Source organism: Miscanthus floridulus, chromosome 4, assembly GCF_019320115.1.
Source record: "Miscanthus floridulus cultivar M001 chromosome 4, ASM1932011v1, whole genome shotgun sequence".
In the NCBI taxonomy this organism is placed as follows: domain Eukaryota; kingdom Viridiplantae; phylum Streptophyta; class Magnoliopsida; order Poales; family Poaceae; genus Miscanthus; species Miscanthus floridulus.
In genome coordinates this window covers 104246422-104261476 of record NC_089583.1, presented here as the reverse complement: position 1 = coordinate 104261476, position 15055 = coordinate 104246422, and the positions used below count along the sequence as shown (strand labels likewise).

Below are 15055 nucleotides of genomic sequence, written 5' to 3'. Positions count from 1 at the left end.
ATTGATTCGTGAATTGCCGTGTAATACGGTACGACTTGTCTACGATTTAGCACCATAGTAGGAACTAAAATATGAAAGATGGTAAAATGGTTCTGATTGCTTACTACCTGCTTGAAAGGAGCATAGGCGCTTACATAGAATGGTTAGTTAATGAACTAATGATGACTGCTAATAAAATTTAATATAAGAATGCACGTTTAGTAATGCTCCTGCAGATGCAATAAATCCACAAGCTAGACAACCTTGCATATCCTTGCGGAGTACAATTGAGTACTCAGAGTTTGTTATACTCTGTTGCAGGTGACAGGTGGATGCTATAGCTAACACTTGTGTGCGGGAACCTCCTGGTGGGCTCAGCGAGGATTTCCTTAATGTTGCGGACATAGAGTTTATTTGAAACTTCCACCCAAAATGTTTTACAATAGAAAAACTTCTAACATGTTATGATGTATATAACGGATCATCATGTTAATATTTAATTGTCATTAAATAGTTTTATTTTCACTGAAACTCTGATAACATGGTTATATTCTGCTGTTATAAACAATAAATATTATACTCTGATGTTGCATAAAAAGTGATGTAAGAAATGGCTAAAATGTTGTAAGCTTTATTCTTCTATTTATAATCCTGTTAAAAAATGTGGATGTTCGGGTTCTCTCATGGGGTGTGCCGACAGAACTGTCTGATGAAGCTCACATTCAGGGTGTTTAGTGTCTAGTGGAAGACAAGCACCTCCATAAGTGGGTTATTTCGGACGGTTCTGCCACATAGATCTACATGAAATGTATCTAATGTTGCATGAATTGGGGATGGTGTGGTTACGGGCACATTAATTTTATTTATCTCTAAAACATGACAATTGAAATGGCATGCATATTCAATTAACCTTTTTTAAGAGCGGCTCTAATAATAGCCCTTAAAGTAGGGACATACTTTTGACTTAAGGGTTCCACTACCTTTAGAGGTATTGTTATTTCTAGGCTCTCTAGAAAAGACCTCTCATTATTAGTTTTTGCCTCTCTTTCTCTTCTATTCCCTCATTGATATTGTAGCGTCGGCGTTGGCTCCATTCCCTATTAGTGCACACATGGCTATTCTAATCCATTAGGCATATTGTTTTTTCAATTTCAACGGCGTACATGCATGGCCCAACAGCACATTCAGTAGTAGAAATTAAATACAATGTGCCTAATGGACTAGAATAGCCATACCTGTGACCATGCATGCATGCAAAATCAAGAAACTCTACTTCCGCAAGCAAGGCAATTAATGCTACCGCCCTATATTTGAAGCAACGCCTTCCATGATGAACTTGACAATTTCGCTGGTGCGTCTTCAAAAAGGGGGCTCAAGTCTAAATTGAAGTTGCTCCTTGTACACACAGTCACAAATCCAGTACCAACCAAGCGAAGGGTAGCAGAGTCGTCTGGTACACGGTAGCAAGCAACCAGCTGCCTGTTCGCTTGCTCGTAAATGATTATAAATTTCCAGCTAAAAACAATGTTTTTCTCTCACATCAAACCGGCCAACAGTAAATAATCCACGATCGTTTACGGCCTCCCAAACAAGCCAAACGGGCAGTAGACGATTGATTGGTCAATCAGGCCTGGTAACGGGAGGTACGTACGTAGCTGCCATGTGACGCTTATCTTATAATATGGTTTTTCGACTTGAACCGGAACAATCTTATTTTTTCAGCGAAGCAACCTGATGGCCGGCGTGGCGCTCGCGACAGAGGTCGCCAGTGGCAGCACGCAAGGCACCATCTAAATCTGCCTGATGGCCGGGAAGAGGAAGGCCGCCCAGGAAATAACGGGCGTCACCACCCGAGACTCCGCGAAAGAGAGAGCCCGAGACTCCGCGTAAGAGAGAGGAAGACAAAAATATCTGCAGCCTCCTTGCTGCGTTTTCGCTAATTAATTAGTCAGCATCACGTCGCAATCACAAGCAACAACTGAGCAAGCAACGAAAAAAAGAAAAATCCTCTCCTATCCCCCAACCCCACGTCCCCACCCCAGCAGTAGTATTATAAATATACACTAGTGTACCTCAATTGGCGCAAGAAGAGGAGAAGCGAAGCAAAGCAAGCAGGCTTCAAGAACAAGGTACTGGATCGACAACTCCCATCTGCTTCCAGGATTTTGTTCTTGTTTGCTTACTCTACTGGGGCCTTGAGCTTGTTCTGATCTGATCCTCCCTTCCTGCTCAGCGACCCCGGCCACCCCACTTATTAGATTCCATCGGGTGTTCCTATGTGCTGCTGCAGGGGAGGAGACCAGCGAAAGGGGAGCTAGATGAAGATGGGCGGCGGACTGAAGCAGCAGCTGCTGCTGCTTGCACTCCTCCTAGTCTCTGCTGCCGCCCCTCAGGTCCGCATCCTGTTCCGCTCCCGTGTCTTTAGCTGCCCTTCTTGCTTGCTGTAAAATTGTGTAAATAAAACACTGCGAAGGCAATCACTGAACAGTAACATATAATCGACCAAAACCGAGCATGTTTAATTCTTCGCATGTGGGATGGGACCCAATCACAAGTTCCGGCCACAGATCTGCTTCTTCCAATGATCAATTTCCTATATTAATACTTAGAATCCTAAGATTTTGAAGTGGTCTACCACCACGTCACATTTTGACTAGCAACTTTTTTACGAAAATATGGAGATTTTATTTTTAAGTAAAAGATGATTAAATATTATGGAGCTACTTTCATAATGAATAAAGCAACATCTATCTACTATCTTATATTGTCAAACTTTAGAATTTTGTATATACTAGGTAGCGTGCCTGTGCGTTGCTACGGGACAACTAAACTTTTTTATAAAAAACACACGGATCACACGATAAGATAATAATACTGTGAAAATAAATACCGACATTAAAGTGATATTTAATCAAAAAAGCAAAGTTCGTAAATTAACACAGTCACGAAGAGCGTGGCGTTTTAGGCTCACAAACTCTATCATATAGGCCTTTTCGTGATGCGACTAAGATAATGTTTTATATCGGTAGGAAGAAATCTCCGATATCCATTTCTTTCGTGCGCCAATAAATCCACAAATAAGTTCCGCCGTATCTCCATACCATCATGTATACAGGTTCGAGTATATATGTAAATCACACCACGACAATATAAGTATGGGTGTGTTATATTGTTACAAAAAACAATATTTTGCGTGTGATGTTTGCAACATCGCCATTACAAAGTGCTATTTTGTGTGTGATGTTTGCAACATTGCCATTACAAGTGATATTTCGAACATGATGTTTGCATTATTGCAAGTATTATCCCGTGCGCTACTACAGGTATATATTGTCTTCAACGGATCATGTCTGCTCCTGCCGCCAAACTAATTAGTCATTTGTGACTGTACCCATTGTTATAGACATGGAGAAAAAGCCAAGCTGAAGGGGATGCACGTTAATATCAAGCCATATAAAAGTTACCGAATGACATATTGACAGCGTAAACTTCTTCGAGTATTGGTCTTAATGAAAAGATTGTTTATATGAATAGTCGGGTTATTAAACAATCACTCAAAAACTGGATAACATAATAAGATTGTAAAGGAACTTTGTCATTATAGGTACTGTACTAAAATTTCACTGAACTGGACCTAACTGATGAACCTGTGGATTCAGAAAAAATATTAATAGTATAGGGAGTGGAACTAATTGATGGGCAAGGGTTTCCTAGCTATGAAATACATGTGCATGATAGATGCCTTAAAACAATGGATGTCAACTCAAAAATCAGCAAAATAATAACAACCTAAAATAAACAAGTATGTCTGATCTCGTGATGAACAACATATACACTGGTTTCGCAAAAGGAAAAAAAACCTTGGGTTTATATTAAGGTACAATTTTATACAAACTGGATCTGAATCATATGAACTCCCATCTTATTCACTCATCAAAAGGCCCCTAAAGATCATTAGTTGTGCCTACAAAACGGCCACATCTTTGCAGGCCTTCTAGAATCAAAGTAAGCACAGGGTTCTTTCTAGAAGTTATGGGTAGTCAAATTGAGTGCATACTGTTTTGGCATCTCCAAGTTTCCCTTCCCTTTTTGTTCCGGCTTTCACATCTTTGTCGACTTCCTCTTCATCTCACTATGGTGCCAAGGTCAAGCTTGTCATTCAGAGCAGCGATGAACTCATCCCAAGTGTGGATCGCTTGGAGGCAGACATCTATCATTTCTCTGGCTGTCCAAAACAGTTAGTTAATCCCATCTAGTAACACTCCAACCTCTTCAGCCAAATTGGTCACAGGAGATCATATTTGCACCATTGTCTTGGCAGACAAAACCCATTTACATGCTTTTATAAGATGTAAATAAGAAAGCTTTAGCACACAGCACTTCGTGAGGCAATTGAAGTACAAACCAAACTGTCACTTATCTGGTGACTACCTTGTGCGTATTCAAACATAAATAGAACACTACTGCTATAGTAAATGAAGGCCAACCAAATTGAAGTTGTTGCTTACCGGCAGGTGGCAATGCAGTACAAAGGGGCTCCAGATAGCGGACACAGATATACCCTGCCCTCAATATAAATTCAATCCACATAGATCTTAATTTTTAAAGGTAGACATGGGTTCAAGTTGAAATAAATCAGAACTCCCGGATGATTTACTCATCTTGCTATAGCCTACAGGCTTGATTAATCCTGTAATAATACAACAGAAACTGCAAATAAATAATTGCGGAACAAGGAAGATTATTAGATTGTAGATTTGTAGTAGCAAATCTTCTTGTACCTGCTGTGGCGCTGCTCTAGTGTAAGGATTCTTGGGCGCGTTGGTCCGGCACTTCGGTTGTTGTGCCGGAGGTTGTGGTTGGCGCTCGACGGCAGGAGGGTGCAGGATGAGACGCGATGGTGGAAGCGAGACTACAGGAGGATGGCCTACACTGGTCTAATGGGAGCCAAGCAGGCAAGGCGGATCGCTGGTAGGCGCATCCGCCGGTGGCGCGACGAATCCTGCTCCCCTCCACCGCCGATCCCACGAGCGGCGCTGCGACGGGATCTGGGAGCGCAACCCTGCTCAGGGTGCGGCGGGCGATGCAGTCGTTCTTCTGGATGTCTTCTTCTGCTCGTCAGGCCAGGCGGCGTGTTGCTGGGTGGGGAGGATCGGGGGTTGGCGTCCGGTGGCAGTTGGCGTTGCGGGGCGGCCTAGGCCTGGCGAAAAGCACGCTGCGGAGCGGGAGGGGCCGGCCGTAGGGCGCCTCGGGCCTTTGGTCGGCCGGCGGCGCGGTGCGGAGCGGCGGAGCAAGGACCTCAAGGACGCGCGTGATCCAATTGCGGTTGCGGTTGCGGTTGCGGGATCGTCCCTTCTCCCAGTGTGTTGATTTGGTGAGCCACGCATGATTGCCGGAGACGATGATTGCGGAGTGCGAGGCGGACTCCCGGAGGCCACGATAGCGGTATCGCAAAAAGGAAGGGGAAGAAGGAGCGAGGTGTGCGGGATTGTAGGAGGCAGGACGATGGACCCACGTTGGAATGTTGCACCAAAAAGTGTCCACGCTTTGTTCTTTTTAGTTGTAGAAGATATTGATGGTCGCTGCTAGGAATCATATTTTGGTTGAAGGCACTGAAATCCCAAACCACACTTTTCACTTTATCGAGCCTTATGTCTCCCTTCAAGATTGAACTCTCTGCAGCCTGCCTACTATTTCAAGACAACCGTGGGTGTGGGTCGGTGAAGGCATATAATCACATATGCCATATGTCTGTGCAGGTAGTTGGAGTTGGGGTCGGAGACAATTCCATGAGAATCATCCAGGTCTTTTTTAAGCTTCTTCTTATACCCTCAAATCAACCTAATTTTCTCTTGTTTCTACAATTACTCACGGTATACATGTCTACTGTCACAGGAGGATATCATTGAGATAGTCAACAACCATCCCAGCGCTGGGTGGACAGCCTCACGTAATCCTTACTTTTCAAACTATACCGTAAGTGGCAACACCTCCTGTTGATTGCATCCATACTGACAAAAGCATCATCTATCTTCTCTTACTTCAGTGACCTCAAAACTATCCTTTTTGCCTTTTCGGTGCAGATTGAGCAATTTAAGCACATACTTGGAGTGAAACCAGCACCAAAGAATGTACTAAGCGACGTTCCTGTCAAAACTTATTCAAGATCACTGGAACTTCCAAAAGAGTTTGACGGTAGATCTGCATGGTCTCGTTGCAGCACAATTGGGACCATACTTGGTAGGTTTATTTGGTTAAAACTCAGTGCATTTCAGCTGTATATCAATTTTAGTTGCCTGACGGATACTCATTTCTTGTATGAATTTTTCAATCCTGGATAATCCTGGTCTTCGTGAGCAGATCAAGTAAGTTCAATGGTCTACCATATATTATTAGCGCCTAAAAGAATGATGCACCATGCTTACAGTTACAGTATAATGTTTTGTCTGATGATAACAGGGTCATTGTGGCTCTTGTTGGGCTTTTGGTGCTGTGGAGTGCCTCCAGGACCGTTTTTGCATTCACTTCAACACGGCGAGTGGATACCTGACCTTGCTGTTCTCATAGTCTTTTTAACAAGAGATTATAAAGGCATGCTTTGTTCTTTTCTCACATAACCAAGTTATTGTTCTTTTCCTTGCAGAGCATTTTACTTTCAGTCAATGACCTACTGGCATGCTGCGGTTTTATGTGCGGCGATGGGTGTGATGGAGGCTATCCTATAATGGCATGGCGCTACTTTGTTCAAAATGGTGTTGTTACTGATGAGGTATAGGACTATTGGTGTATTTTCTACTTTCCATCGCTTGAATTTCTCTGTATGCATCAACAGCAATCCTACTACTTCTAAGAGTTGTATGATCCTACATCAAACATGTGATATACTGCATATATCAAACTGGTTTTGTGGAAACTGAATGGCACATGAATTACTAACACAAGATGTGTTGAGTTAGTTTATGCAGCACTGACTTCATTTTGCTAAATGCTATAATGATTAATTAGAGTGTAAATTTGAACCACCTTAACTCTTTTCCCCAATGGAACCTAGTGTTAGTACGAGCAAATCATAATCTTCAGCTATTTCTGTATGGTTGTAATAGTTATCCCAACATGGTATAAATACACCATTACACTCTAATGAGTTGATCTCAACACTTGGTTTGAGGCAGACCATGATAGTGCCTTTATTTACAGTTTGCAAAATATGTTGATCTCTTTTTGTATTCAGAGCATAGCTGATGACCATCATGAAAATTTTCATCATGGTATACAAAGGTAAGGTTAACTTTGCTCTGTGTTGCAGTGTGATCCATACTTCGATCAGGTCGGTTGCAAGCATCCTGGATGTGAACCTGCTTATGCTACACCTAAGTGTGAAAAGAAATGCAAGGAGCAGAACCAAGTTTGGCAGGAAAAGAAGCATTTCAGCATTGATGCGTATAGAATAAATTCAGATCCACATGACATAATGGCAGAGGTCTACAAAAATGGTCCTGTAGAAGTTGCTTTCACAGTTTACGAGGTAATGTCCAGTTGCTTTGTCTCAAGCTCTCCATGCATTTTGTCAACAAATTTTGTGTAGCTGAGACAAGGACTATGGGGTGCAGATACTTTTAGAGGACAAACATTGCATACAAAAACTTAAAGACTGTTGTCTAACTAAAAGGTTGGTAAGGACATGACAAAAGCCAAATAACAAATCTAGTATATAGAGTAATATGCTTTGGGATCATTCATAGTCTTAGAAAATATATCATTTGAGCGGGAAAAAAACTGGTATTCATATGCACTTTATTTTTTCTGATTTGGCAATGAAAAATCTCTCAAGGATTTCGCACACTACAAATCTGGAGTATACAAGCACATCACCGGTGGCATTATGGGTGGCCATGCCGTCAAGTTGATTGGATGGGGAACCAGTGATGCTGGAGAGGATTACTGGGTATGTTGTTTAATCTCTGTATTTTATTCTGTACATTATCAAATGATGAGGCCCTAAGTTATTATGTATGATCTTCTTGTCTTTGCAGCTTCTTGCAAATCAGTGGAACAGGGGCTGGGGCGATGTAAGTTTGTGACAAATATCCAACTTATCAAAATAACAGTGATTCCTTGAAACTTAGTATCATGTTTTCAACAATTAATAACTTCTATTGGGTAATACTTTCCAGGATGGATACTTCAAGATCATAAGGGGCAAAAATGAATGTGGCATCGAGGAGGACGTTGTTGCTGGAATGCCATCTACAAAGAATATGATTCCAAACTTCGGCGGTGCCGTTGGAACAGCTGTAGTTTAATAAATTACGTTTGGCATCGAAGGCTATTGGAATTAACTAAAGTATTTTTAAAATGGAATTGTTAAAGAGCCACGATGGTGTATGTATTTTGTACACTGGCTCATTCCAAAGGTCGTTATGTTGCTGATGTGACATCACTTTGTTCAGATATAAATGGAATAATACGGTTTCTAGTCCAACCAAATTTGTACTCTGATGATCTCTGGCCACCAAGCCTTCTAAAAATCTCTCTTGTAAAATGAAGGAAATCAAGTGGAGGGAGCGTACACTCCAATGTCTGCAATCAGTTCATTTTGCACTATTCCAAAAGAATTGCTCGTGTTGCTTGCTTTAATCTAGATATATGTAGTCATCTAAGTGAAGAGCATTTCAAGATTGCTAATGTATAGCAACTTAGAAAGTGCACAATCAGATGCATCCACAGACATCATCAAGCTCCTGCATAATTGAGTGCAAATAGCCAAATACAGGTCTTTTCAATTCTGTGATAATAATAACGGCCATGGAATCACATCCATCATCATCATTGCTTGCTTGGAACATTAGCAGCAGCTACCATGGATTACATAACACCACCAGGCACATCATTACATGTACTTCCACACAAGTATGTAGTTCCAGTTGTCTCATGCCAACACATGCTACATGACATTTCATCAATGGATCACGGTGCTGCGGGGGGTATAATGGATGCTTCCTCAGCAACCACACAAGGAACCTCCAACTGCTGCTGCGGTGCTCCTGCTGCGATATCTGTCTCTGTAGCCCGACTTTGAGGAATCGAAGTAACATTCAGCTCCACAAGCCTTTCGACAGGGACCTTGACAACATCACGCCGAACACCAATATCCGATACATATCGCCCGACACAATACATGCCGCTGGTCACAATTGCCAGGCCACCAGCACTAGTTGTCAGGAAACGCAATGGTGACGAGGCCACAGCACTGAAGGCAGCAGTCAGAGATGCAAGCTGCCCACTACGGCCAACACTGAAAGCAGTCTCCACAAGCAGCCCAGTCTTGCAGTATATGGCAAAGTCCTCGCAGTTGTTCTTGAACAGGGAGTACATGCCAAACCCATTGTCCAGGAGGTATCGTGCACGGTGGATCACAACATCACTGGGGTCAGAGGAAGCCAGGGTGCAGGTTCCTCCGCGTGCTTTGGCAAGGAAGAAAGCAGGTGACACAGCATAGTCAAAGAGGTACAGGCTGCCCCCATCTAAGAAGCAATCGAGGCAAGAAGTGATGACCCCATCAGACTTGACTAGGTGGCCACATTTCTGGCAGGGAGGACCCTCAGTTGCTGCCTGAGAGGAGCTATAAAGGAACCAATCCAAGAATGTTCCTGTTCCAATCTCATGTCCAGCTGCCCTTGTAAAATGGATGACCATGCCATCTCCAGTGTATATCCCTGATAATGTACCACAAAGCTCAGATTAAACTCAGTCACCTACTATGAGCAAAACAAGTGCACAAGTCTGACAGAGGGTTATGTTCACACCATTCTTTTAAGAACATGAGGGGTTGCTATGTTCCAACTTATTGTCTGGTTATGCCAGGATAGATCTATGGTCGGTCTAATGACACTATTATGAAATATGTATTTATGGGTGGAGAAGACTTGGCTCTATGAAATTGTGAATGGCATAATACACAAACATATGGCTTCGATGAATTTCAGTTGCGATTATATTCATTACTAAGGGAATGTTCAAGCTCACAGACGACTAGACCTTTTTCATCAATGGACTCCTGAAACTACACAAATGTATAACTCCCAAAAAAATATCAATTGCACTTATATTCATCATTGAAGGATTCGAGTTCAAGCTTTCCCATGCCTTTTTCATCAACGGCCTCCTACCAAGGCTTTGGTTTTACTCAAGTTTATCATGACATTTTTGTTCAAACAACAATTATGGTGAAAATTACCAAAAAAATCATTCTGGTGAAGCAGGGTGATGAACAAAGAATCTCTTAATTAGAAGAATGGAATGCTTTGATAGACAGCAAGCAAAAAAGGAGAAATTTCTAAAATTGACATCCGATTCGTGATTCTCGCAAAGGTTTCATTTATGCCCCAACACTAAGCCACCACACCAAAAGTTGCTATTGTTACTTTTGCGTGCAAGGCAGTGATGTTTGGGCATCAGTAATGTTAGCCTATGTATGTAAGTCAATGGATTTAGTAGTTATTAATCACTTGATTAGGGTTCGAAATGAGATCCAAATCTAGTGGCGCTTCGATTTGATACCAAACCAATGAAAGGAAATAACAGGGGAAGCGTACCGTGGTGGGCGTAGATGTAGGCGGCCCGCCAAGTGTAGATGTGATCCCCGGCCTTGAGGTCGTCCCGATCCACGCGATTCGACAGCACCCCTACCATCCCTCGACCTCCGACGACGATAAGAACACCGGCAATGGCTCCCCTCCTGCTCCGCCCCAAATCTGAATTCAATCTTATTGGTCCCTGTTCTTAATCACGCGCAATCTCGTGCATGACTACGGAGGTAGAGAGGATTGGAACCAATCGATGAAGCATCAGATTCGGTGTAGGGGGAGACAGCGACGCTTGCCTTGGTTGGCTGCTCGTGGTGGCGTGCTTAGCGGCGAAGGAAGAATACCTTCGGGTCTCGCCTCCCAGCTCCGCTGCGTGGGTGCGGAGGATCGGGAACGAAAAGGACTGAAGGCAAGCAAGCATAACATTTTTTTTCGACAAAATTGCTATTACAGGACGCAAAATAATGGGCTTCGCTATTATAGGACTCTAATCGTCGACTTCGCTAAAACGACACTTGAAACGTTGGCACTTTGTTTTAGATGAAATTTGGTGTATTTCTTGACTTTGGTAATCAAAATACATGTATTTTGCTCCTTAATTGACTCTTTTACCCTTCTGGCCTTATGTATCCTTTTGCATGAGCCCGACGTTTCGTTTGATTTTCCGACGTTTTGTCTGACCGCCGCCGCCCGCCCAATCATCCTCGACGTGCCACCCATGGAGGAGACGAACTCGCCCCCACCAGATCCAGAAGGGCCGTCGGCCGCCTCTGCCCTTACCGCACTGCCCTCAGGCGTGGCCGCGTTGGCCGGCCCTGGCCTGGCCGCCTGTGCCCTAGCCACGCCGGCCTCTGGCCTTGCTGCTCGGCCTTCAGGTGTGGCCGTGCCGGCCGACTGTGGCCTGGCCACGCTGCCCTCTGGAGGAAGTACGGCGAGAAGAAGCTCTCCAACTCCAACTTCCCCAGGTTCGTTCCGTTTACCCATAGCCCCTCTTGCCCTACAGTGTTCCCTCAAATTAGCGTATGTATCGCGGATGGTCAATTTAGTTCTTATTACCAGATCTGGAGTGTGTTTATTTGATATGACTTGAATCTTGTTTAGAACAATATTATGATGTGAGATGAATTCATGTGTACTTAATATTATGTTATATGCCCAGAATTTTACTCTAATTTTCTTGGAATTTTCACTGTATTTTTTGTGAATTTTAATAATGTGTGACATACCCCGGCGGCGGCGGCCAGCGTACCAGCCAGCCTACCCAGGCGGCAGCGGCGGCAAGCCTGCCAGCTAGCCAGGGCAGGCGGCGGCGACGGCGGCCAGCCAGCCTGCCCAGGCCAGGCGGCGGTGGCAGAAGCCAGGCAGCCCACGCACCGGTCAGACGAAACGTCGGAAGATGAAGATGAAATAAAACGTGGTGATGAGTATTGGCCGTGGTGACGAGGATGAGTAAAGGTATTTATGTATTTTTGGTTTTATATTTCAAAAAGAAAAATGAAGTATATGACATAGTCACGATGTCACGATGCCATCATCAAGCTAACAGCAGGACAGGGCACGGAGCATGCGGCGGCTGCGGCTCAGCCGCGCTCAGGCTCTCAGCCAGAGCTTGCCGACACTGTGCGGCGAGCTGCACCGTCACCTCCTCCTCGTCGGAGTCACCATCGAAAGCATCGTCGTCGGAGTCAAGCGAGACGAGCTTGTGGCCGCGCTGGGCAGCAGCGAGCCAGCCTGCCCAGGCCAGGCAGTGGCGACAGCAGCCAGCAGCCCACGCACAAGGGCAATATGGTCCTCCCATGGCAAAATACATGTATTTAAAATGAGAAAAATGATTAAAATGACCAAATGTCATGTAAAACAAAGTACCAATGTTTCAAATGTCGTTTTAGCGAAGTCGACGATTGAAGTCCTATAATAACAAAGACCATTGTTTCGCGTCCTATAATAACAATTTTCTCCATTTTTTCTGTTTCCTTTTTTTCATTCAAGCTCCTGTCCCAAACGAAGTTGTCCTAAGTCATGTACTACCCTATTTAAACTTTCACTCTATGCCAACTCAAGCATCTCGAAAAAAACGAGTTTATAGAAAAAAAATATATTAGTGTCTATCATATTTAAAAAGTAATTATGGATATCAAATAGGTAATTTAAAACTATATTTCAGAATATATCTAATGATGCCATTTTAACATCTGTATAAATATTATAATTATCTTGTATAAAATTAATCAAACTTACGTAACATAGAAGATGGACGTTATGGTGTTATTGACACCTTAAAAATCCAGGAAGTCTATTAATACATAAAAATGTTTAGACCCCCTTTGTACGTAGGATTTGTGAAGGAGTTAGGATCCTAACTCTATAGATTTTTTTTATGCGACTGTTTAGAACAAAGGATTGGTCATCCTAAAATCCCACAAAATCTCCAGGATGTCTATCTCCTACTTGGGCTCTTTTCCGGATTTGAGCTTCAAAGACATCTCATTTGGCAGTTGCACAATTTGTACGCCACCTTGTGTCATTTGCATGATGCTATTTTTTGAGTTTTTTCTTTCTTTTGAAGGGCGGAAAAAAGTTTTGTCGTGAGATTTATTAAAAGAAGGGGAAAAAACAAAGAGGCAAGGACCCTAGGAGTAGGGGGTGCACCATACTTCCCCCTCAGAGCAATTACTACATCCATTTTATTTTATAAGACGCGGCTCAACATGACATTTTATGTATGTGTATTGTATTATCTATGTTTTATAATTATGATAATTGGATAGGATATTTAATTACAAACCTAATGATGTTGAGTCTGTACTATAGTAGTTAAAATTGTTAGCTAAATTATTCGTCAAAAAATTATAAAGTTTGACTATTGATATGAGTGTGTACGGAGATTATAGAGGTACTACGATACAACAAAACGGGAAAACCTACTTCTACACACTGCTGAAGGCAACACTAGGTTAGCAAGAAATAACTACAAAAGACAACCAACTAGCAGTTCGACACACTCAATAGAAAACTTGACTAAAGACGTTCCAAGGTGCGCAAAACACAACTAGAAAAACACCAGGGCTTAGCCCAGATAGCCCATAAGAATGAGGCCTGCAAGCCCAGCCCCACCCGACAATCACCCTAACAGAGGCCGCGCACGCCGGCGACCCTCCTCCGATGTTCGACCTCGCACGCCGGCTGAGTCTGAGTCCAGAATCCCGATTCGACGACGACCGACTCCCGAGCGCCATTCCCGGCTGCGGCACCGACGACCCTCCACCTCCGATGTTCGACCCCGCCTCGTCATCCTCCGCGACGGGTACCACTGCTACTGGGCCATCCGCATCGGGTTCCTGCCGCGGCCACGGTAGCCAGTACTCCGTAGGCAGTAGCTGGCGTCCCGACGCAGCAACTACTGCAAATTAAAGTGAGAGTCAGCCAGTTGGTGTGTATTGGTTATTACTCCTTGTGATTGTATCAATGTATCCTGTTTTGATGAATGTCGATTATTAGTTTTCAGTAATTGCGTTGCAACATTTCATAGCACATACAGCATCGCCAATGCTCGCGTAGAAGTGGAGTTGAGCCCTTTGTTATCGCATAATTGCGCTTCCGCTTCCGGCGAGCACGCCGCAGCCTCTAATGGCGTTGTACACGATGATGGCCGCCACCCGTAATGATGTGCCGGCTGGCGAGACGTCGAGTCGTGTCGAGTGCTCTTGCCGGTCCACCCAGAAGGTGTCCAGTCCAGATTCCATTTCGTTCGTCACTGGGGGCGTGTTTGTGTGTGTGGTTGAGGCTGGTTCGGCCCGTCCGTCAGGCCCAGGCCAGTCCCAAGTGGTGTAACTGCTTTTGTTTGGAATGTGACCCAGTAGAGCTAAGCTCGATTGAGAATGTGTTTGTTTTGCCTGTACAAATGGATGCAGTGACCCTGGACTCAGAATGTGGTAACATTACCTCTCACACGTTGTCACTGCCATTTCATCGAACACGTGCAGCGCGAGCGGCATGGATTCACCCACCTCGGCCAAGAAGCCGCCGCCGCCGCTGCACTTCTCCGGCGCCATTGCAGACCAGGAGGAAGAAGATGGGGAGGCAGAGGGAGAGGCAGAGCGAGCGACAGTGCCTCCACCTCGCAGTAGTGGCTAGCCGCGCAGCGGCGACCCGCTGTGTCCGCGCCGTCGCGAAGGGAATGAGGCCCGCGGGGTTCGCCGGATAGGGGCCGGAGCCGGAGGGGGAGGGGTAGCCCACGGTGGTCGCTGGACAGGGGCCGGAGCCGAGGAAGGAGAGGCCGCGAGCAGCCACGGCGGGACAGGGGCTGGGCACAATGGCGGAGCTGCCGTTCGGGCGTCCGAGGCGGCAGCGGCCGGAGCTCGCCAGAGCACGCCCCGAAGCAGTAGCGGCTCGAGCTGGGGACCTGCGCTCGCCCGCGGCTGCCAGAGCTTGGGACGGGGCCACGCCGCGCTGAAAGGACCTAGGATGTCGCCTAAAGGGAGTGAATAGGC

General features: G+C 44.7%; 2 protein-coding genes across 3 annotated transcripts; one reads left to right on the top strand and one right to left on the bottom strand.

Moving 5' to 3' along the window:
• The first annotated feature begins 1949 nt into the window (after window positions 1-1949).
• LOC136550211 (cathepsin B-like protease 2) lies at window positions 1950-8616 on the top strand. The gene is made up of 12 exons (XM_066541696.1): window positions 1950-2108; window positions 2213-2372; window positions 5739-5783; window positions 5875-5955; window positions 6063-6219; window positions 6340-6344; window positions 6439-6513; window positions 6623-6748; window positions 7286-7504; window positions 7811-7924; window positions 8013-8048; window positions 8154-8616. Exons 2-12 carry the CDS (start codon window positions 2298-2300, stop codon window positions 8280-8282), a joined length of 1062 nt encoding a protein of 353 aa, XP_066397793.1. The 5' UTR covers window positions 1950-2108; window positions 2213-2297; the 3' UTR covers window positions 8283-8616.
• Window positions 8617-8709: 93 nt separating this feature from the next.
• On the bottom strand, window positions 8710-10990 carry LOC136550210 (protein LEAD-SENSITIVE 1-like). Of its 2 annotated transcripts, none has more exons than XM_066541694.1 (3): window positions 10862-10990; window positions 10575-10717; window positions 8710-9695 (listed from the first exon to the last, which is right to left on the bottom strand). In XM_066541694.1, the coding sequence occupies exons 1-3, from the start codon at window positions 10984-10986 to the stop codon at window positions 8947-8949; spliced, it is 1017 nt and encodes a 338-aa protein (XP_066397791.1). In that variant the 5' UTR covers window positions 10987-10990; the 3' UTR covers window positions 8710-8946. The 2 variants fall into 2 exon arrangements, with proteins under 2 accessions (XP_066397791.1, XP_066397792.1); XM_066541695.1 differs by having other exon boundaries at window positions 10575-10755; window positions 10862-10979.
• Between the last annotated feature and the right edge of the window lie 4065 nt (window positions 10991-15055).

Bases quoted from the DNA above. Each gene is read 5' to 3' on its own strand.
- LOC136550210 (XM_066541694.1), bottom strand. From the start codon at position 10,986: ATGCTTGCTTGCCTTCAGTCCTTTTCGTTCCCGATCCTCCGCACCCAC. The intron at 10,718-10,861 runs GCAAGCGTCGCT...GGGGCGGAGCAG, and splicing joins ACCACGAGCAGCCAACCAAG to GAGGGGAGCCATTGCCGGTG. The intron at 9,696-10,574 runs GTACGCTTCCCC...GTACATTATCAG, and splicing joins CTACATCTACGCCCACCACG to GGATATACACTGGAGATGGC.
- LOC136550211 (XM_066541696.1), top strand. From the start codon at position 2,298: ATGAAGATGGGCGGCGGACTGAAGCAGCAGCTGCTGCTGCTTGCACTC. The intron at 5,784-5,874 runs GTCTTTTTTAAG...CTACTGTCACAG, and splicing joins ATTCCATGAGAATCATCCAG to GAGGATATCATTGAGATAGT. The intron at 5,956-6,062 runs GTAAGTGGCAAC...TTTTCGGTGCAG, and splicing joins CTTACTTTTCAAACTATACC to ATTGAGCAATTTAAGCACAT.